Consider the following 21,429-nt stretch of genomic DNA (forward strand, 5'->3'; position numbering starts at 1 on the left):
AGGATGAGTTATTTGACTCAACTTTTCTTACTGATAAAACTGATAAAGATGCTCATTAGATATACAAATAAAAATTGAGCTAAAAATTTTAAATAAAAAAAAGCACGTAAAAATATATATTTAATCTGGGTATTATTGCAGTATATTTATTGTCTTCATAAAAAAACAACTAACTAGTACACATTCAACGGTATAAATAGAGTATCTTGCATCAATTGTATCAAGAGGCTTATAGTTAAAAAAATTTAGAAGTAATGCATAAAAAAAAATGCTTCCACCCAATTTTTTAACGACAAATTTGCTATTAATTAAGTAACAATATCTTTTTTTTCATGCGCAATTTAAACGTAGATATATTGTTTCACAAAATATAAAATTGGTAATAAAAAATTTAAAAATTAAGTATGTTTTTCATACTCTGGAGAAATTGATTTTCGTTTTTATTTTAAATTTAGATCTTTCTAAATATTTATAATAACAAAAAATAAATTTATAATAAAAATTTGTTTATTAATATAAATATCCAACAAATCTAAAATTTGGAGGAAGAAATATAAAGATTAGTTATTATAACATTAAAGAGTAATTTACAAAATTATTAAAAATTGAATTATTTTTCAGATTAAAAAAGATTATTGTAATGATACAATTTAATTTTAAAAGAGACAGTGATAGAAATTAAATTAAGGTAATATATATATATATATATATATATATATATATAGGCTGCACACAGGTAATTGCATTGACTACTGATACGATGAAGTTCATCTAATTTATAAATTATTCTTATTATATAACAAACTATTTAATTTATTTCTAAACTAATATAATAATGTTAAGTTCTTCGAACTATAAGTTAGATTTCAAGCTACAATAGTTGAATTTTGGATTGGTATTCAAATAATAGACTCATCAATTTCTTAAATAGCCTAACTACGAATGAAAAATAAATAAAAAGAGAAAGGGTGATTATAAGTTGTTTTATAACATTTTTACTGAATATTTAATATAATATAAATTTATAATATAATTTAAACTCTCAGTTATTTTAATAACTATTACATAATTACTCTAATTAAAAATAAATAAAACATATTTTTTCTTTGAAATTTCAACGAAGATACTAATTTAAGAGGGAAGCATTCGTCCTTAACGAAGAAGCAAAATATAGAATTTGCCAGAGCAGTGTAGAAAGAACGTAATCCATTGCGTATGGAATGCTTATCGTGATGTGAACACCGCCATACACGTGGCAAGTCTTTATTCGTTAGTTTATGGATATTTTTGTCATTGAATCATCGCATCCAAGCTATAAATACCACCCAGAATTCTCTTCCTTCATACATCGTTTATTGCAATCTCAATCTCTCAGCCCTAATTCCCCAATCTCGCAGTTTCTTGATCATTCATTTTTTCCCCTTTCAAGGTATGCCTTCTCTCCCTTTCTCATCTTAGGTTCAGTTTTTTGTTTTAGCTTATCTCATCGATAATAACGTATTCGTACCGATCTTTCTGTTTCTTTTGATTGTGTTGATAGAGCTGTCTTTTGGATTGCTATCGATTTTTTTTATGTGTTGGAATATATATCCTGATTTTTAGTTGGAAGTTGTATAGTTTCTTTTACACCTTAATTTTGAGGAATTGAGGTTTGTGGTTTGATTGAAGTGCCTATTTATGTTTCTGTTTTTGATGATTTAGTTTGTGATTGTACAGATGCAGATCTTTGTGAAAACTTTGACAGGCAAAACTATCACCCTCGAGGTGGAATCCTCTGACACCATTGATAATGTCAAGGCTAAGATCCAGGACAAAGAAGGTATCCCTCCGGATCAGCAGAGGCTGATTTTCGCTGGTAAGCAACTCGAGGATGGTCGCACTCTTGCCGATTACAATATCCAAAAGGAATCCACTCTCCACCTCGTGCTTCGCCTCAGGGGTGGCATGCAAATCTTTGTCAAGACCTTGACTGGGAAGACCATTACCCTTGAGGTCGAGAGTTCAGACACCATTGATAATGTCAAGGCCAAGATCCAAGACAAAGAGGGCATCCCTCCAGACCAGCAGAGGCTGATTTTCGCTGGGAAGCAACTTGAGGACGGAAGAACCCTTGCTGATTACAATATTCAAAAGGAGTCAACCCTCCACTTGGTGCTTCGTTTAAGGGGTGGCATGCAAATCTTTGTCAAGACTTTGACCGGGAAAACCATTACCTTGGAGGTGGAGAGTTCAGATACCATTGATAATGTGAAAGCCAAGATTCAGGACAAGGAGGGTATTCCCCCAGACCAGCAGAGGCTTATCTTTGCTGGGAAACAGCTTGAAGATGGAAGAACCCTGGCGGATTATAATATTCAGAAGGAGTCCACTTTGCACTTAGTTTTGAGGCTTCGTGGTGGCATGCAAATTTTTGTCAAGACCTTGACGGGAAAAACCATTACTTTGGAGGTTGAAAGTTCCGATACCATTGATAATGTAAAGGCAAAGATACAGGACAAAGAGGGGATTCCACCAGACCAGCAAAGGCTTATCTTTGCTGGGAAGCAGCTGGAAGATGGGCGTACCCTTGCTGATTATAACATCCAGAAGGAATCCACTCTTCATTTGGTGTTGAGGCTTCGTGGTGGAATGCAAATATTTGTGAAGACTCTGACAGGAAAGACCATTACCTTGGAGGTGGAAAGCTCTGATACAATTGACAATGTGAAAGCAAAGATTCAGGACAAGGAAGGCATACCACCAGATCAACAGAGGCTTATCTTTGCCGGAAAGCAGCTGGAAGATGGGCGTACCCTTGCTGATTATAATATCCAGAAGGAATCCACTCTTCACTTGGTGTTGCGACTTCGTGGTGGTATGCAAATATTTGTGAAGACCCTGACAGGGAAGACCATTACATTGGAGGTGGAGAGCTCTGATACAATTGATAATGTGAAAGCCAAGATTCAGGACAAGGAGGGCATCCCACCAGATCAGCAGAGGCTTATTTTTGCTGGGAAGCAATTGGAGGATGGTCGTACCTTGGCAGACTACAATATTCAGAAGGAATCTACCCTGCACCTTGTCCTTCGTCTTCGCGGTGGTTTCTAAGTATCATGTCTCTTTTGTCCAATGTCAATTGAACTCGTGTGTTGCTGCTCTTGATTGGGTGTTTTTCTTATGTTTTTTAAGACTAGTATGTGTGTGTAATTCAGCAAAAGAATGAAAAACTAGTGCCATCTCTGTATTTCTCTATTGTTCTTAAACGATTACTTTATATATGTATGTGTATATGTGTGTGTAATATTTTTAATATACTATATATGTGTTTCATACTATCTGATTTGTTGCTTTGAACAAGCCTCCTGTGTATATCAGCTTGTGCCGTTTTTTGTTTTATTGTCTCGATGATAGCCTTCCGCTTGAGGCCGTGTTTTTTGGTAACATTGTCTTTGTATGGTCTGTGTGTAGCCTTCTGCTTGTATCAGTGTGTATGAAGACATGGTCTTTGCATGTTTTCACGATCAGACTTTTCATTCATCTACATATCATATACATAGTTTAAATGGCATGGTTGCATTATGGTATGTTCTGTTTCCGCTGTAGCCATTTTCTTCCTCCTTCATTCTACAATTTTGCTTTTCTTTAGTGTTACTTAAAAAATGGAAGTATCATGGACCAGTCCTTCAATCTCTATCCAGTCCCTTTCACATCTTGGGTGATTCTTGTTATTTCACAATTTGATGGAATGACAACAAGATTATCCCCTCTTTGATGCGTGGGATAGATGGACCGTGATTACATGATCTTTCAATGTTCGAATTGTCTAAAGTACTATTTAAATGTTCGGATTGCCTAAAGTACTATTTACACCAACAATGCAAGAGATATAATTGGAATAGTTTTTCTAAGTAGATCATTTTAAAATTTCAGCTCTTCAAGAATACATTTTATTAAACAAGAGGAAATGGGTGTCTCATATTTAAATGTTTTTTTGGGGAAGATTTTTTCTAAGTAGATCATTTTAAAATTTCAGCTCTTCAAGAAATACATTTTCTTAAACAAGAGGAAATGAGTATCTCATATATATTGATTTTAAATGGGAAGAATTGGAATTCTTGAGACTCGTTCCAGATTGTTCATGCAGTCGTAATTTGATGAAGATAGTGGCTAGATACATGAATTTAGAGCATTTGTATGTTTTTTTAAGGGACTTGGAGAAATTCACCATTCTAATCAAGAAGCATATATTTCTTATGGAACCTGTTCCAAGAATAGTAGAATTTTCTTCTTAATTCTTTAGCAATAAAGACAACTTATCAGTTATTGTTATTAGTCACTGTCTTATTGATGTAAAAATCTTGATAAATGCTATGGGTGGGCAAAACGCAACCGAAGGGAAAGATCACAGGGACATGGTAGAAATAGTTGAAAGTTGGAGAACTCAAGAAAGAGGAAGAAATTCAATTTATACAAAATAGTACAGTTATTATCATAACACAACATAGATGAATGTTACTCCAAACAGAGCTTTCTACTTTTGCACATAATTTTAGGAACTGTTTACTTTTTCTGAAACTTTTATCAATGTTGAATGTACTATACATACCTAAATTTGATCTTATTTTGGTTTATTATTTCATTTATTGTTAAATTGTGAATATTTTTTTAAAGCATTTGTCAGATTCAGGAATTTATTTAGAGTGGTTCCTATTACTTGTAAAATTTAAACATTTCTTCTTTTGTTAATTACATTTCCATTAATAATTATAACTACACAAATGATGATTTTAATATTTGGCATTATAGATTGAAACATCTTCAAATATATATTTGTAAAACTTTTCTTATATAATCAATATATTGAAAAATTTGTGATGCTCGTTTAGTTAAACAACATAAACTTCCTTTTATGTAAATACTATTTTTCTCATGTTTTTTTTTTTATCTCTTACCATGTTTGCATATGGATTCTTTTGCAACTTCTTGTATTATGAACATAGATATCTTTTTACTATGGTTGGCAATTTTATAAAATACACTAAGTTATTTCTTATGAAGTTTAAGATTAAAACAAGATGTTTACTGATAGATTTTATCTTCTTTTTTTTTGTTAAAAATCAATTTGGTCATAATGTTAAAATTATTAGAGCAAATAATGCTCAAGAGTTTGCCTATGATGACTTTTATAATTGGAATGAGATTATTCATCATAGCACTTGTGTTAAAACTCTTCAGTAAAACTTTGTAGTAGAAAGGAAACACAACATATCCTTAACATACTTGCAACCTTTTCTTCCAGTTTAATCTACCAAACATCTTTTAGTCCTGTTTTGTTTTTCCTGCAGTTTTATTTGATTAAGAGGCTTGCCTCATGCATCTTAAGACTCTTTTGAAATACTTCATGGATTTTGAATTTTTGTAAGACTCTTCTTGATCTAAAGGTTTCTGAATTTTTGTTTGTTTTACTTTTATCATCGAAAATAATAGGTCAGAGGGTTAGAAAATGCATTTTTCTTGGATATAAACTAGGAAAAAAGGTTATATTACTTTTGATATATTTATTAGAGAAGTATTGATATTTAGGTTTGTCATGTTTTATGAGCATAGTTATCATTCATAAGCTTAAATCACTATTTGATATTCAAGGCGAGTATACAAAATTATCTACATCTCCTTGTTCCATTTATTTGATGAATCTCAATGGGTATTTGAGTATTAAGATAGTTGAAGTCTAATCCTTCACAAGTATCTTCTCCCCTTCAAAATCCATGATTCAAAGGCTTTAATAATTCTAGTTGGACATCATGCATTAACACTAAAAAATCTACCATCATTAGAGGTTGAGTACCACCACTTGTAAATTACAATAGCTAAATTATCCTTGGTGATTTTCATATTTTGCTCAGTCTATTAGGCTACTAGGCACATAACTAACAACTCCAATTTTAATGAGAGAGTTAAACAGAGTGACATTGATTGTGATGTGGTATACGTGCCATATTAATAATTTTTATTTGAATATTTGTTTGAAATTTTTGAAAAGGATGGCTGAGAGAAATATTTTTAGCGTAACTTGTTTAGAATTTGATTTCATCAATTTGTTTATTAGTTAGGATCAATGATTTTTATGTAAATATTAATTAAATTTTAATTTTGTACCTCTATTTGTTATTTATAATAAGCTTAACGATGGAAAAATATTAACAATTGAATTTCTTTAGCATTTAATTTTACAAATTTATGTTTTAATTAAAATTTATAAAAACTAAATACATTTTTAAAGAGATTATTTTTTTAAAATGATAATTTATTCGTTGAATTTATTTGATTTTTTTAGAAAAAATATTTCTATTAATATACAATCTAATTTCAATTATTTTTACAATCAATATATTCAAAAAAAAAATTAGATTAAAAAATATTTGTGAGTTTTTTTTATGTGGATATTAAATAGGTAGTGCGACTAGCAAGGAGACAGGTTTAGATGGAACGCACCATACGTTGGATCCATAATTTCTATAAAATGTTTTTTTAAAGAATTTAAACAACTGAATATTGAATTTATATTTATATTTATATTTATTTCACTTTTCACCAACTTCTTTTTTCATTCTTTCCAATTCTTTTCTGGTAAGTAAACTAACTATGAGTATGAGTTCTTTTTCTTAAATAATCATATATGGATTACATTCATTTGCCTTCATGTTCTGAATCCCACCATTATTATTTCTTTCCGAATCATAGGCAAAATATTCACTCCTACCCACCACTTAACCCATCATGCATTAATCAAATTATAAAAAATGTTACTTTTCACAACGACATAATCAAATAATCACTTTACAATTTTTAAAATTTGTTCAATGTTAATAAATTGTTGGGTTTTTTATTTTTTTTATCAGCAATATATAAATAAATTAAAGGTGAACAATTTAGGGGTGTCTCAATCCTTATGAAAAAAATTTACAAAATAACAAACATAAAGATCTAGGTTTCTTTGGTTCTTGTTTTAACATAACAAGAAAGAGTCTAAAATCATCTACATAATAGATGACTATAAACATTTCCAAAGAACAAGGACACGCACTCAAACAAACTATGTTTAACACCCTACTAAACCTGAAAACATCAGTGCCTAAGCTCCAAAAAGAACATCAAAAGCACTTTAACTACAGCAAAAACAACATCAAAACAACACCAAAACTGCAGCAAAAATCAACATTTATACAGCATAAAACTAGCAAAAAAGCAGTACCAGAACTGTAACAAAAAATCAACATTTGTACATCATAAAACCAATACCAAAACTGCAGCAGAAAACTAACATTTATACAGCATAAAACCAGCAAAAAACAGTACCAAAACTGCAGCAACAAACCAGCATTTGTACAACATAAAACCAGCAAAACCATCACCAAAACTACAACAAAAAACCAACATCTATACAACAAAAATCAACATATCTTCTTTGGCCGAAAAAAAATCAAACAACAAAAAATTGCATAATTCAAAACCACCATGGGGCCTCTCCCTTGTGTTTTTCCTTCAAGAAAAACAAGTTCCCGCAGCATAAATCAAGTCTTCCTTGCCCATCAAACTTGTACTCTACAAACTGACGCTAATCCTTCCTTTTATAGGACACTCTTAATGCAAATTAGGGGATTCGAATGTCAGTCAGAAAAGGAGTAGTTAAAACCATTCACCCTGTGTTTCATCCAAAGCCATGTTTTTAATTGTGCCATTTGGAAAATCTCCTCCGCGTTCACCTTTTCTTGCCTAAAAACAATATGGTTCCTTTAATCCCATATAGACCACACAACTGCCGCCCACATACCTTTCCACACCAGGTTTTGTTTTAGAGAGCCATAAGGTAAGACAAAATTCTCAAAATGACTCATCGAATCATTATGTTGGACAAACGTAATCTCAATCCATCTGAAACACTGAACCTAAACCTGTTGAGCAACAATACAACCAAGAAAAAGATGTTGTGAGTATTCATCCGAGTCTTGGCACATCACACAATTTAAAGGGGTTAACACTCCTCTTCTAAATAAACTCGTTCTTGTAGGAATTTTATCCATGAAGTTGTTGGGTTGTATGACTCTGAAATTATAATCAATAAAGATATAGCAACATCTAACATTTTTCAATTTTTTAACATTTTAAATAACAATATAAAAATAAAACAACTTTTTAAATGTTAGAATTAGTTTACAATTATATTTTAAAAGTTTATGTGAAAGTGTCTACCTAATTCTTATAAAAAAATGAGAAGGTATTGTCAAACACAAGAAAGAAAAGAGAAGGTAATGTTGTCAAACACAACAAGCTCTTGGAGAGTTATATCAAGAAGAAAAATGGCAGTTGAACGACCGGAAATTGGTAGCGTAGGGATACAACTTTCCATGTGATAATAATATTTTAATTGATTTGTAGAATCTACGGTATGTGCTGAAAATGGGGAAAATTTTGAAAATTTTTGGTGATTCTGATTTTAGGTTTAAATATTTTGAGGTGCAAACTTACTTCCTCCACTTTTTTTATTTATTTTGGTATCGTCTATTTTCTTTCATTATTTGTTCGGTCTTCTTGAGTTTTTATACTGGGTTCTCATCTATTATTGTTTCAGGGTTTGTCTCACCTTCACTTTCTCTTGTAGCCTTTCTCTTTCACTCTTTCTCGTTTGTCTTTGTCAAACCAATTCCTCTTATTTCTGTGTCTATTATCAGATAAAATATTACTGAATTAAAGATCCATCAAATAATTCCTAACATAAAATAAAAAAATACTGTCAGCAAAAAATTGACTTTAGTCACCATATAATGTTACAAGTATCATCACGGAGCAAATAAAATGGACACACTTTAGATTATTTATCACCTAACAAAAATTAACAAGATTCAATCTTTTACTTATAAACCAATGATAAAAAAATAAATCAATGAATAAAAAATGTATCACTTTGCTGAAATTAAACAGAACACATCAATGTAAGGTTAGCAATAGCACCACCCAAACATCATGAAAAGGGATGCAGAGGTTCCGCTTGCAAATACCGATGTGGACGAGGACGAACGAGAAAGCTGGAAGAAAAGGTGGAGGATTGACAAACCTTGAAACAGATGCTGGAAGAGAACTTGGAACAGAAGCTCGAGGAGAAGACCTAACAGATACTCTGGAGGAGAAGAAGGCACCGAAGCTAAAAAAGTGGAGAAGAACTGAACAAACTAAATTCAGAATGTAATTTCCAAAATATTTTAACTTAAATTCAGAACATAATTCTAAACACCCAAATTTTAAATATTTTTAGAATATTTCAGCCCATCCTGTGGACCTTACAACATAATTAAAATAATATTATTTTTAGTCACATAGAGAATTGTATCCTGGCTCATCCAATTTGGGATGTCTAAATATTGAAACTCAAGAAGAATATCGGTTCAAAGACAAGTAATTAAATTTTTTTATCAGAAAAACCACCTATTCATATATTATCATCATTGATTTTCTGAATTAACTTACACCTCTCACATTCAATGCTAGAAATTGAAACGAAGATCTATTTAAAAGTTTCTCTACATCCTTAAGAAATATGATTATTTGCTAGCAATATCATACAATATATTATACTTATTATATATAAATATGTTCATCTCTTTGCAGGGGACCAAGACAAACTTTTTTGGACAGTTCATGCTAGACATTACTGTAAATTTTGACTTTGACATCTCAGCAAATCCCAACTATACAAAACCAATGTAGAGAGATGAAATGTATTATGAAAAAAGGCAATACAAAATACAGGATACAGAACATCATATCACTGAAAATCTACCCTATTCTCAACCTTATGGGCACAATTGCTGTCTCGCTTGCTTAATTTATTAATTTCTTGGCAATCATTATCAACTCTAAATCCGTGAAGCTTCAGCAGACATCTTAGAAGAAGGGTCATAATCACTCCTACTAAGTTGGCCATGGTTACTGATGTTCTGAGAATCTCCAACCAAAGAGGAAACGGCTGCTTCTAATGCTGCCCTAAGAGAAGGATCCCTGGTGATGGCAGCACTAAGAACATCCACCAAGGGAAGCTCTTTCTCCAAGGGTAATCCCTCACACTGTTGAGGGTAACCGTTCAATGAAAGAGGGAAAGTTTGAGAATGGCTTGAAGAAAGAGCAGTTGCAGTTAGGAATTTGGGGTAGTTCTTAGGGGGCTGGGTTAAGTCGAGTGTTACAGTTAAAGAAGATGATGCAGATGGATAGTGGGTAGAAGCAGACAGTGAAGAGAAAAGGTCATGATTTGAAAAAGTGGTGGCATGTGAACTAGTGGTTGAGCCAGAAAGGAACATGGTGAGTGCTGCTGATGTTGTGCAAGCCATGGATCTGGCTGCTTGAGGGAGTGAATGATTATGGTTCCCTTCATAGGTTGTGATCATAACACTTTCATCAGTAGCACACCTCTGAACCTGTTTCCAAGTAAATAACAACATATCTTTAAGTAAACCTGCAAGACACTTTCATAGACACTTTTGAAATGTTCCAAAATCTTAAACAACATTAACTTCAACGAGTATGTATGTTATGTTAATGAAAAAGTGTTTGTATTTGTGAAGTAATATGAAGGAGAAAAGACCTGCTTGCGAACTGGACATGCTGTTCCCATGTTGCAACGATAGTAGGCTCGAGGACAAGGGTTACCCTTTGATATCTTTTGTCCATATTTTCTCCATAGACACCCATCACCCTTCTAACAATAACATGCCAATGCACACTTATATACATATATATGCACCATTATGGCTTGCATCAAACAATTATAATAATATAATAATATTTTTAATTAAAAAATAAAATAAATATAATTAAAATAATAATTTATTAGTGTGTCGAGAGTGTAGGTATGTTAGTGTATAAGTGTTAAAGTATTACCACTTATTATACAATTAACCACCTAACTTAAGATAAAAATTATATTTTAGTTCTATGGGTTCAGTTTTTGATAATTAAATCACACTTACTTCACGGCTTTAAAAGTAAATCAATGCTTGCTTTATTTAACCTTTTTTTTTTCTTGAAACAAATGTCATTTGCTTAGAAAAAACAACTTTAATTTTTTAAAAATAACTTCAACATTAGTTTATATCCCTCCATGAAAAGTTGCTTAACACTTATACTAATTAAACTCCAGAATAATCATTTACTGGCGATGCTACTGAATTAATGTCATTGAAAGAAAGTAATGGACATGTTATGAAAATGAAGAATTAAGGATTTAACTAAACTAGACAGTGAAACATTAATTGTGGTTTGTTGTCTGCAATTTTCTCTCCAATAACATTTAATCTTTGCCTTAAAACTTGTAATATTATCCCATGTTTCAAATTTATATATTATAAATGAATTATTTAGGCTGTCTAAAGTAAAAGGATATGAATTAAAAAGAAAAAAAAATTATATAGAAAAAACATGAGAAGAGATCTAATAAGAATAAGAATTACACGGTATATTATTACAGTATAATTTTTAAGTAAATAAAAATTAATAAATTTATTATTGGTGGTGATTTTATTGAATAACAGTATAAAGTTATTTAAAAAAAATTAATATATAGGACTTTTAAAAAAAATAAAGATATAAAGACAGGAGAACGTGTAAAGAAAGTCCTCTCTAACATATTTATGTGAGTGAAAAAATAATAAGCATAAATCAATTATGTAAAAAGATCAAACTTCTTACTATAATAGTCTTTAGAAAAAAAAACATTTAAATAATTTTGTATTTTATATTATATAAATACTATTGAATATTAAAGAAATTTTACTTCCACTAGAACATCAATAAATAGAAACCAATTTTAGAGACAAAAAATAATTAGTTGTTACAGTGATTAAATTAAAAACTATTTTAAAGACTTAAAAAGATTATTAATTTCTAAATTAGTATATAATTAGTTACTCAAATTTTTCTATCAAATTTAGAATTTAAATAATTGGTAGTTAAAACCTAATAGCTAACTAGAAAGATACCAATTTAGAAATTATTTATTAATAATATAAATTAATTTAGAAATCAATAATATTTTTAATTATCTAAATGTTATCCAATTTAGATCATATAACAACTAAGTAATTTTTATCTCATTTTTATTTAATTATTTTATTATACCGTTACAACGAAAGTTTTTTTTTTATGATCACTCCATTTTCACCTTCCAACAAAACAAAGAAATAGATTAAATTTAATATTTACATTTGTGAATACACTCTTTCTAATCATTGATACCAAACTTTTCATATCAGAGTAAAAAATCAATTAAATTAATGCATATATAAAATGATAGATGTTATAAGAATTAGCAATCCAATTTATAAAATAAAATTCTACAAAAATAAGATAGAAATTCACACATACCAAAGATTCTGATCGTGCTCTTATGGACACTCTAGCTTTCTTGCAAGAAGCCTCAAATGCCTGTTCTTCTATCATTTTTGCTTCTTGTTGTGTTACTTGCTTATTCATTTTACCTTCAACATTGTAAATATATATATGTCAGGTTTCTGCCTACGTTCAACACAACTAAAATACTTCTGAAGGGTGCCTTACCACTGTGTAAGAACTGCCACGAGGGTAAACCTGGCTTCTTCACGTTATCTTGCCTGCTATCCTTCTACAGACATACCAAAACATGGTTTATGCATTTAGATCATTTCGTTTAAAATAAGGTAGAAGAGTATATAAATTTTAATTAACTATTCATACGTCTCCTATTATTGTAGATTACTGATAATAATACATGTGATGTTAATAATTAGAAAAAAGAACTAAATTTTTGTTACCTATGTATCATTGTGCTGCTAAACTTATTCTCTCTTTTTTTATCAACAAAAAGGATGAAATAAATTAAATTGACTATTTGGGTGAACAATCCATATACAAAACATTTCTAATTAATAAAATTGTATTTCTGCCAAAACTTACTGGAACAATATGCAAGTGCAATACAACAAAACGAACTATTAGTCAAATAAGCATATATGAAACAAATTCTTGGTCAAACTTGCCTGCATGTCCTCATTATTCTGAGGTGATGAAGATAGTTTCTTTGGCCGCATCGCCAACAATAACTGATTCTGAAGAGCAGCGTAGTGTTCAGTGATCTTATTAAGCATTGACCTTAAATTTTGATTCTCCTTCTTCACCTCCTCTAGCTCAATTTGCAACAAGCCCAACTAAAATCCAGTCACAGAAAAAAGACCCAACACAGGGGCATCAGTCAAAAAATTCATCCAGTTTTAGATCAATTTAACTTGTCAAAGATTACCCACTTGATTCAGTGGCTGTTGCTCAAGATTTTGGGGAAGCTCAAAGTTATTAAGCCTCAAACCAAGAAGAGTAGATCCTAGCTGCACAATTCACAAACATGTATAGAACATGATAATTTAGATTTCAAAACAAATTATTAGCTACTCTAATTTATATTGTATATAAACAAAAACAAAAAGAAGAAGTAAAGATTAATAGGTAGAGATAAAGGTGAAGCGTAAGAAAAATTAGCTAGAAAGTAGTATATACACATAACATGGATGTAATTAACTTACAGTAGTTGTAATGGAGGGTTCCTGAGTCCAGTTCAGTGCATCTGTATTACTAACAGATGCCTTTTTCTGAACTTCCAGCAAGTTTTTGAATGCAACTTTGTCCTTCATTTATATAGATTTTATGGCACAGTCACAGTTACTGAGATGGTGTGATATCAGATATGCATATATATAGCTGCTGTTCTGGGGTTGTTGTATGGTTTCACTTCCAGGTCAGACTTCATATCACTACTGGAATCTCAGTTGTGAAGCAAAACCATATATATATAGATTCATATATAGTGGATGCAACCTGCTATATATATAACTAAGACTCTCTCTTCTGGTCTCCATAGTCTTTGTTAAGTATCAAGTCTGCTTCTTATCAAAGAATTTTTCCACATAAAATATACAAGTGACCTTGTCTAAGTAGAGGGGAGAAAAGATAGTGACTACTAAACAAATACATTTTTTTTTCAATTTAATTTAATTTATGAAATTAACTTTTGTAATAACTGTTTTAAAAGTTAAATCTGAGAAGGTTTTTTTATTTTTTACAATGAAAATTAAATTTATGATTTTTTCAAATAACAAGGTTAAAGCAAACCCTTCCACTGTACAAAGGACGGCTAAAAACTTGATGTGAAAATGTGAGATAAAGTCAAAAGAGCTGTCTTTTATATTACGATGATCATTAAATTAATTAATTCTTATTTCTTTATTTTACTTTAATTTTGTTGTATATTTTATTATACAGATGATGTTTCTCTGGCTAACACCTTTTCTATAAAAAAAATAATTAAAACATTTCCTTAGGTTACGGATATTAACAACTGTTTTATGAAAAATTAGAATTGCCTCTAGACTAGGAGACAATTATTGGTATGCCAATGGACTTCTAGCTAAGGTTTTTTCTTCCCAAATACGAGTTATTTTGTTTTTTGTTTTGTATTTCTTAGTTGGGAAGCGGTTTGATTATCATTTTATTGGAAAATAATGGGGAGATTTGAGAAAAAAATTAGAATAACATTCATCAATAAATCATAAATTAATATAGAAAAACATAAAATTACTTTTCATTCAAAATTTTAAGATAAATTAGTGTTATTTCAATTATATATCATGTATTGTTTAATTTATTATTATTTTTGAAAATGAAAGACTTGTAATTATACCTTAAATTAGCATGAAATAAAAGCTTAATTAAGTTTCAAGTTACTTGTAATTTGAGTATTTTCAATAATTTTTTTTTCTATTGAATATTAAAAATTTTATATTTTTTAATTGAGTGTCTATCACTAAATTTTGTTATTAATTAATTTTTAAATCTATTATAAATTTGTTTATTTTTAAATGGGTTCATTTAAAAAAATTCATTTATATTTAATATTTATAATTTTTGTATTTTTTAATTGATACTTCGTGATTATGTCACTCTCATTAAAAAAAATCATTAAATAACAACTAAGTTTAGATAAAGAAAAATAACTAGTCACTATATTGACTAGACTAGATATTATCTTATACATTAAAAAATATTGATATCTAAAGAGATTTCTATTATTAATAAAAATTTATAAAATAGTTTCTATATTAGTATTTAAATTAGCTACTAATATTCTAGATTCTAAATTAGTCTCTAAAAGACTATTAGAGACTAATTTAAAATATAAAGTAGTTAATAACTAAAATCTTAGTAATTAATGATTATATATAACTTAGATATCAGTAATTTTTTAGTTTATAAATGATTTTTAATTTAATAAAATAATAATTAATTATTTTAATATCTAAGAATTAATTTTTATTTAATGACTTTTTATAATATCTCAATTGACCACAACAATTACTCAATTAAAAAATACAAATATTTTGGATACTTGTAAAGAGTGAATATTTTTAATAAGAAATTAATTGAAAATAATTAAATTTATAAAAAACTAAAAACTTGATTAAATAATTTTTTTCATGAAAATGACGCGTAAATAACAACTATGTTTTACACTAAACAATGACAAATCTAACGATAGAGATCCAAGTGAAAATATAAGTTTTTAAAATATTTAATAGAATAATATTTTTAGTAAAGACTAAATTAAAAATACTTATAAAATAATTAATCCTAAAAGAAAAGTTGGAGATGAAAAATTTGTTTTAAAAGTGTAGTGAACAGTGTGTTTTTTTCTTTGGTTTCAGATTGGTGAGTGAGAATAGCTGAAAATGGTGCTGTACTTAAAACGCGTTCCCTTCATTTGTGCTGGTCAGAAGATCCATATTTATGTGATTGGTTGGTTGAGGCATTAAATGCATTGAATGTGTTTAGATTTATGTAGAAAGTAGAAATGCAGGTATATAATAACGTATGTCAACGCTCCATCACGACAAAATGAAAGGGAACTATGGTTGGTTTCCCTTGCATGGGAATGACATTAATAAGAAAGTAGAAAGAGGGTACTGCTGAATTAGCCTGAAATACTTTTATTAGGATGATAATGGTTCAGTGCATATGTTTTTTTTTATTAAAAACTCATATTAATAAGATGTAAAAATTAAATGTCTACTTAACTTTTACGAATTTTTTTATAATTGTCATATATATATTTTTAAATTTTCACTTATATTCATAAATAAAGGTTAAATAAATTTTAAGATCTATTCTTCTATGTGTTTAAGATCTATTTTTTTATGAGTATGGAAGGTCTTGATGTTTTTCAGTATCTTTGTCTTAGTTGTATTGTTTTTTATTTTTGGTTTTGAGCGAAGGTGGTGTGTCTACAAAATGTACTCTTATAGTATTTGAAATATAATGGTTGAGAGTAATAAATACTAATCAATGCGTACATTCATCTTGATTGGAGTACATATTTATATGATCTAAGTGGACCTCATATACTGGTCGGATGAGGATGATTTATTGAGTTAATCTAGATATTATGGTAACATTTTGTACCATGATTATGTTAATCATATCATACCAATGAACACTTGTTAGGTCCTTCAACTACATCCAAATGATATTCAACTATGGATGTTCAATTGTTTAGACCAAGAGAATCTAAGTATAGTACAATCTATATTAATAATTTAAAATAAGATGAGTATGTGAATGAAGAATATGATACAATTTAGTCATCTTGTCTTGGTATTACATATACTTATATCATATTTGTTTAATTCCATGATACGAGTTTCTCAAATAAAAAAAACTAGTAGAAGTTTATTTTCCATCTCTAATTCACACAAAAAGAAATGCATACATTTGTTAATTAAACATATAATATAATATTTTTATTTTTTTATTAAAATTCAAATCACGTTTCAATAAATTTTATTTTACAAGTTGGTATTATTTTAAAACTATTTTTAAAATTTCTTTTACCAATACCAGTCTAGTTAAGTTTTCGTACTAAAACATGAATATAAAAATAAATCTTTGACCCAAATGAATGAAAAATATATTAGAAATGATATAAAAATGTATAATTTTTATCATAAATAATATAATTCTAAGATAAAAGATGTGGGTATGATTATATTTAGCAAATTTTAGTAAAATATAAAAATCATGATATATTTTTAGTCACTAAAGTATCCAAACAAAAAAATATAAAAGGAATTATTAAAAAGTATTTAAAATAAAGGATCAAGTTATAAGATACAGTGATAAAAAAATTATAAATTATTGTTTATTTGATTTTAAAACATGATACTAGTTATTTATATTTAGTAATAATAATAAGTATATATACCTTTCATGTATATCAAGTATTGTCTTATTAGTAGTTGTGCTGGTGTTTGAATAAAGAAGTGGTTTAAAGAAATGAAAGAGAAGTAATATATAATTTTTATTTTATTTTTTTCAAATGGAAAATTCTTCAAAAGAATTAAAAAGAAAAAATCACAAGAAAAGAAAAACTTAATCATATATTCCATTATTTTGTGCATGTAATGTCATCTTTGTGGCTTTAAGGAAGTCATGCTTCATTTTTCATTGTCTTTGCTTATTCAACCAAAGACATGGATGGAGCCCATCAATTATTAGAGTATGGGGTCACCATTTGGTCGTAAAATTCAATTTCAATGTCGATCACGTACAATACAATTTCACTAGGAAATGGACTTTAAAGGCTCGGTCAATAATATAAAACCAGTCTCAAAAAATTTGAGATTTCTTTTCATTTATAACTCTACATCTTTTATCAGTGTAGCACTAGATATGTTGTGAATACTTTATCAGTCCAATAATAAATAATTCGATAAGATCAATACATTTTATTAAGATAAATTTTAATATTATATTATAAGGTGAATTTTTAGTTTAACTTAGTTTATAAAATTAAATTTGTACATGATCTAATTTAACTCTATCTATAGATATTTCACTAATGTACATAAATCTTTTAATTTGATTTTTGTTTATTAAGGAATATCAAATGATTGGCTCTAAATTATTGTGTTATGTGGAGATTGTTATGTATATGGATTATACAGTGTATTGCATTTTGCATTGTACTTTGTGTATAGAATCTTTTAGTCTTCATAAAGGTACTTTATTCTAGTCTCGTTATTGTGTTTTCTTGTTTGTTATTATGTTTTCTTGTTTGTTATGGTTGTGAATCCAATAATTGGTGTTGTCTACGAGAATAAGAAAATCAAGAAGTTAAAGACATGACACCAAATTTGACATCGAGAAGTTTTCTAGGGAGAACAACTTTGGATTGTGGAGAATCAATATTGAGGTAATCTTGATACAATAAGGTTGTGTTGATGCTTTGAAGGGTGAGACGAACATGTTAGCATCTACATCTCGAAAGGAGAAGCTTGGCATGATCAAAAAAGTCATGAGCTCCATAATTTTGTGTCTTGCTGATAAGGCACAAAGGAAAGTCGCTACGAAGAAAACTGCCATGTCGATCTGGGTGAAACGTGAGTCATTGTATATGACTAAGTCTTTAGCACACATACTATGTGTTGAAACAACACCAATTCATAGGGTGGAACAATTATCGGATTTCAACAAGATTCTGGATGACCTGGAGAAGATTGAGGTGAAGCTTGATGATGAGGATAAAGATTTACTTCTTCTTAACGCCTTGCCTAAGACATATGAAAATTTTAAAGATGCTTGGCTATTCAGGAAGGAGCAAACCATTACTCTTGAGGAGGTGCAAATCCATAAGGGCTACAAAGGTTTAGAACTTTCAAAATTCTAAGGGAGAGGATGAAGGGTTAAGTTTGAATGTGTCAAAATTGAATGGAAAGAAAGAAAAAAGTTTAAGGGAAAGAAGTCAAAGCAATTTTCGTTAAACGATTGGACAATAGTTGAATATTACATCTACCATAAGAAATGTCACTTCAAGTTGAGTTTTCCACAAAAGAAGTGATATGAACCAACTTTACAAGAAGCTAACCACAAACCCAAAGGACTATTGAAGGCTAGGTCAAACATCTCAGGTGGAGACACGGGGCCTCACCAGCCATCAAAAGATCCTCAGGAGAAGAACAATCGGGCATGGGACAGAGTATCAATTATTTTTCCTTCTAGTCTTTTTAAGACAAGTTTAATTTGTAATCAATTGGGCTCACATTGGCCCAATTAGAAGAAGAATAAGCTAGCTTATCTTCTAGAAAGCATGTGTCACCCATGTGTTCACCTTTGACCTAGATTCTAGAAGACTCCCTCATGTACTCACATTTGATCTAGTTTCTAGAAGCTTGCAGTCATTTCCACCCCTACCCTTCCTCTCCAAGGCGCTCATATATATAAACAGGGTGTCTCCCCTCTTGTAAATCACATTGAATTTTGAAGTAAAGAAACTCTATTTGAGTGAGTCTAGAGTGTTCCTATATTTTCTCTTAGTCTTATCTTGGCAGAGATAGCTGCAAGTGGCAACTCCATCCTCACTCATTTTGGAGCTTCCTTCCCCAAGTGTTGTGATTCCTCGTCATTTCTTTCCACTCACCAAGCTTCCTCTACTCCTTACTCCTTTCTTTTCAATTTTGCCATTACTCTTCATTTCTTTTGGTCATTATCTATCTTCATTTCTTTGTCTTGATTTAATTTCCGCAATCATCATCTTAGTAATTGTTTTTTCTTTTGTTCTTTTGAAGAGAACCTTCACACTTACTTAACCACTTGGTTAAGTTTGTGTCCAGTGGAAATCTTCATTGAGTTTCACCTACCATTACTAATTAAAATCATAATCTAAGAAAAACCATCTAAAATGTGCAATTCTAAAATCAACTCACATCAAGAAGAGAAATGAAAAATGCAAGAAATCTCATTTTAAGAAGAGATTTATTGATGTCATTGTAGAATCTGATAGCTACGAGTCTACAGGGCTATTAGTGGCATCTGTGTTTGATAGATAGAAGAGCTAGATCATGGACTTGGATGCACTTATCTCATGTGCCATGTGAAGGAGTTCTTTGAGACTTTTGAACTGGAAAAGGGTGGAATAGTTCTTTTTAAAAACAATAAATCTTGTAAGGTGCATGACATGGGGTCTATCAAATTAAAGATGTTTGATAATTAGGAGATGTTGTTGCAAGAAGGGAGATATATTCTAGAGCTTATGATGAATCTTTTTTCAATTAGTGTGTTTCATTACATTGGTTTAACAAACAAGATTGTACAAGAAATTATAAAGATTCTAAGGGGAGCATCTACAATTGCTAAATGGGAGAAAAAAATGCCATTTACAACTTAAACTATTCAATAGTGATTGCACATCATTTATGGCTAATAAGACGATGCATGATAAGATGAAGTTAGCATCTAAGGTTGGGACACATAAGTGAGAAGAATTTAGTAGAGTTAGAGAAGCATAACCAATTAGGAGATGATAGGATGAGGTTGGAGTTTTTGTGATCACTACGTACTGAAAAAAGTATCATATAGATTGAAGTTTGAGATTAGTAAACATGTGTCCAAAAAACCTTTTTAAGTTTGCTCATGTAGACCTATGGGTTCCAATGCCAGCTCAGACTTATGATAGAGGGTTTTTTTTCCTCAGTATCATAGATGATTACTCAAGGAGGGTGTGGATCTATATCTTGAAAAGTAAAACTAGGGTTTAAGGTTCTTAGGACAAACAATGGATTGAAGTTGTTTAAGGAGTTTTATAGGGTAGAAGGTATAAAAAGGCATAAAACTGTTGTAAGTACATTACAAAAAATGGGTTGACTGAGAAGATGAACAAACTCATTTTGGAGATGGTGAAATATATGTTGTAAAGAATTGGATTGCCTAAGTCCTTATGGGGAGAAGCTGGAAACACTATCGTCTACTTCATAAACGAAAGTCCTTTGTCTACTCTAAATTGCAAGACTCCCATTGAAGTAGGGAGTGGAAGGCCAATAGATTATGAAAATTTGAAGGTGTTGATGCTTTGGCATTTGTAGATGTCAAGAAGGACAAACTTGAAACATGGGTTGAGAGTTGTATCTTCATTAGATACATAAAAGGAGGAAAGCAGTATAACCTATGAAGGTTGGAGCCTGAAGAGGTTAGATGTTTTGTTAGCAAGGGCATCACATTCGATGAAACTTGAATGACTATGATGTGTATGGATCTAGATAAATGGAAGGAGAAAGTCAATGCTAAGATGGAGCCTTCTAATGATGGATTAGATCGTTTGAAAGTGTTACAAGATGATGCATTAGATGATGTAAACCAACATTCTAGCTTTTACTCAAGAAGGCCCATACGTGAAAAAGTTAACTTGTACTATCAACTTAAATGTGATAGGGAGAAAAGAATGATCAAACCTACACAAAGGTTTGGATATGTTGACCTTATCAGTTTTGCATTGACAACAATTAAAGAGATATAAGGTTCAGAGCCTATAAACTTTTAGGATGCTAT

The 21,429-nt window shown here is 30.0% G+C and overlaps 2 protein-coding genes across 3 annotated transcripts; one reads left to right on the forward strand and one right to left on the reverse strand.

The window, feature by feature from the left end:
* Nucleotides 1-1,175: 1,175 nt before the first annotated feature.
* LOC137807099 (polyubiquitin) lies at nt 1,176-3,317 on the forward strand. The gene is made up of 2 exons (XM_068607555.2): nt 1,176-1,429; nt 1,717-3,317. The coding sequence occupies exon 2, from the start codon at nt 1,717-1,719 to the stop codon at nt 3,088-3,090; it is 1,374 nt and encodes a 457-aa protein (XP_068463656.1). The 5' UTR covers nt 1,176-1,429; the 3' UTR covers nt 3,091-3,317.
* A 6,280-nt stretch (nt 3,318-9,597) lies between these two features.
* Nucleotides 9,598-13,985, reverse strand: LOC137807103 (putative WRKY transcription factor 47). 2 transcript variants are annotated; one of them, XM_068607559.2, is made up of 7 exons: nt 13,584-13,985; nt 13,311-13,388; nt 13,047-13,214; nt 12,589-12,652; nt 12,397-12,509; nt 10,619-10,729; nt 9,598-10,451 (listed from the first exon to the last, which is right to left on the reverse strand). In XM_068607559.2, the coding sequence occupies exons 1-7, from the start codon at nt 13,689-13,691 to the stop codon at nt 9,897-9,899; spliced, it is 1,197 nt and encodes a 398-aa protein (XP_068463660.1). In that variant the 5' UTR covers nt 13,692-13,985; the 3' UTR covers nt 9,598-9,896. The 2 variants fall into 2 exon arrangements, with proteins under 2 accessions (XP_068463660.1, XP_068463659.1); XM_068607558.1 differs by having other exon boundaries at nt 10,619-10,732; nt 13,584-13,962.
* Between the last annotated feature and the right edge of the window lie 7,444 nt (nt 13,986-21,429).

This window comes from Phaseolus vulgaris, chromosome 3, assembly GCF_051622355.1.
Source record: "Phaseolus vulgaris cultivar YP4 chromosome 3, ASM5162235v1, whole genome shotgun sequence".
In the NCBI taxonomy this organism is placed as follows: domain Eukaryota; kingdom Viridiplantae; phylum Streptophyta; class Magnoliopsida; order Fabales; family Fabaceae; genus Phaseolus; species Phaseolus vulgaris.

Bases quoted from the DNA above. Each gene is read 5' to 3' on its own strand.
- LOC137807099 (XM_068607555.2), top strand. From the start codon at position 1,717: ATGCAGATCTTTGTGAAAACTTTGACAGGCAAAACTATCACCCTCGAG.
- LOC137807103 (XM_068607558.1), bottom strand. From the start codon at position 13,691: ATGAAGGACAAAGTTGCATTCAAAAACTTGCTGGAAGTTCAGAAAAAG. The intron at 13,389-13,583 runs GTAAGTTAATTA...TGAATTGTGCAG, and splicing joins AACCCTCCATTACAACTACT to CTAGGATCTACTCTTCTTGG. The intron at 10,733-12,396 runs GTATGTGTGAAT...TGTTATTGTTAG, and splicing joins GAGCACGATCAGAATCTTTG to AAGGGTGATGGGTGTCTATG.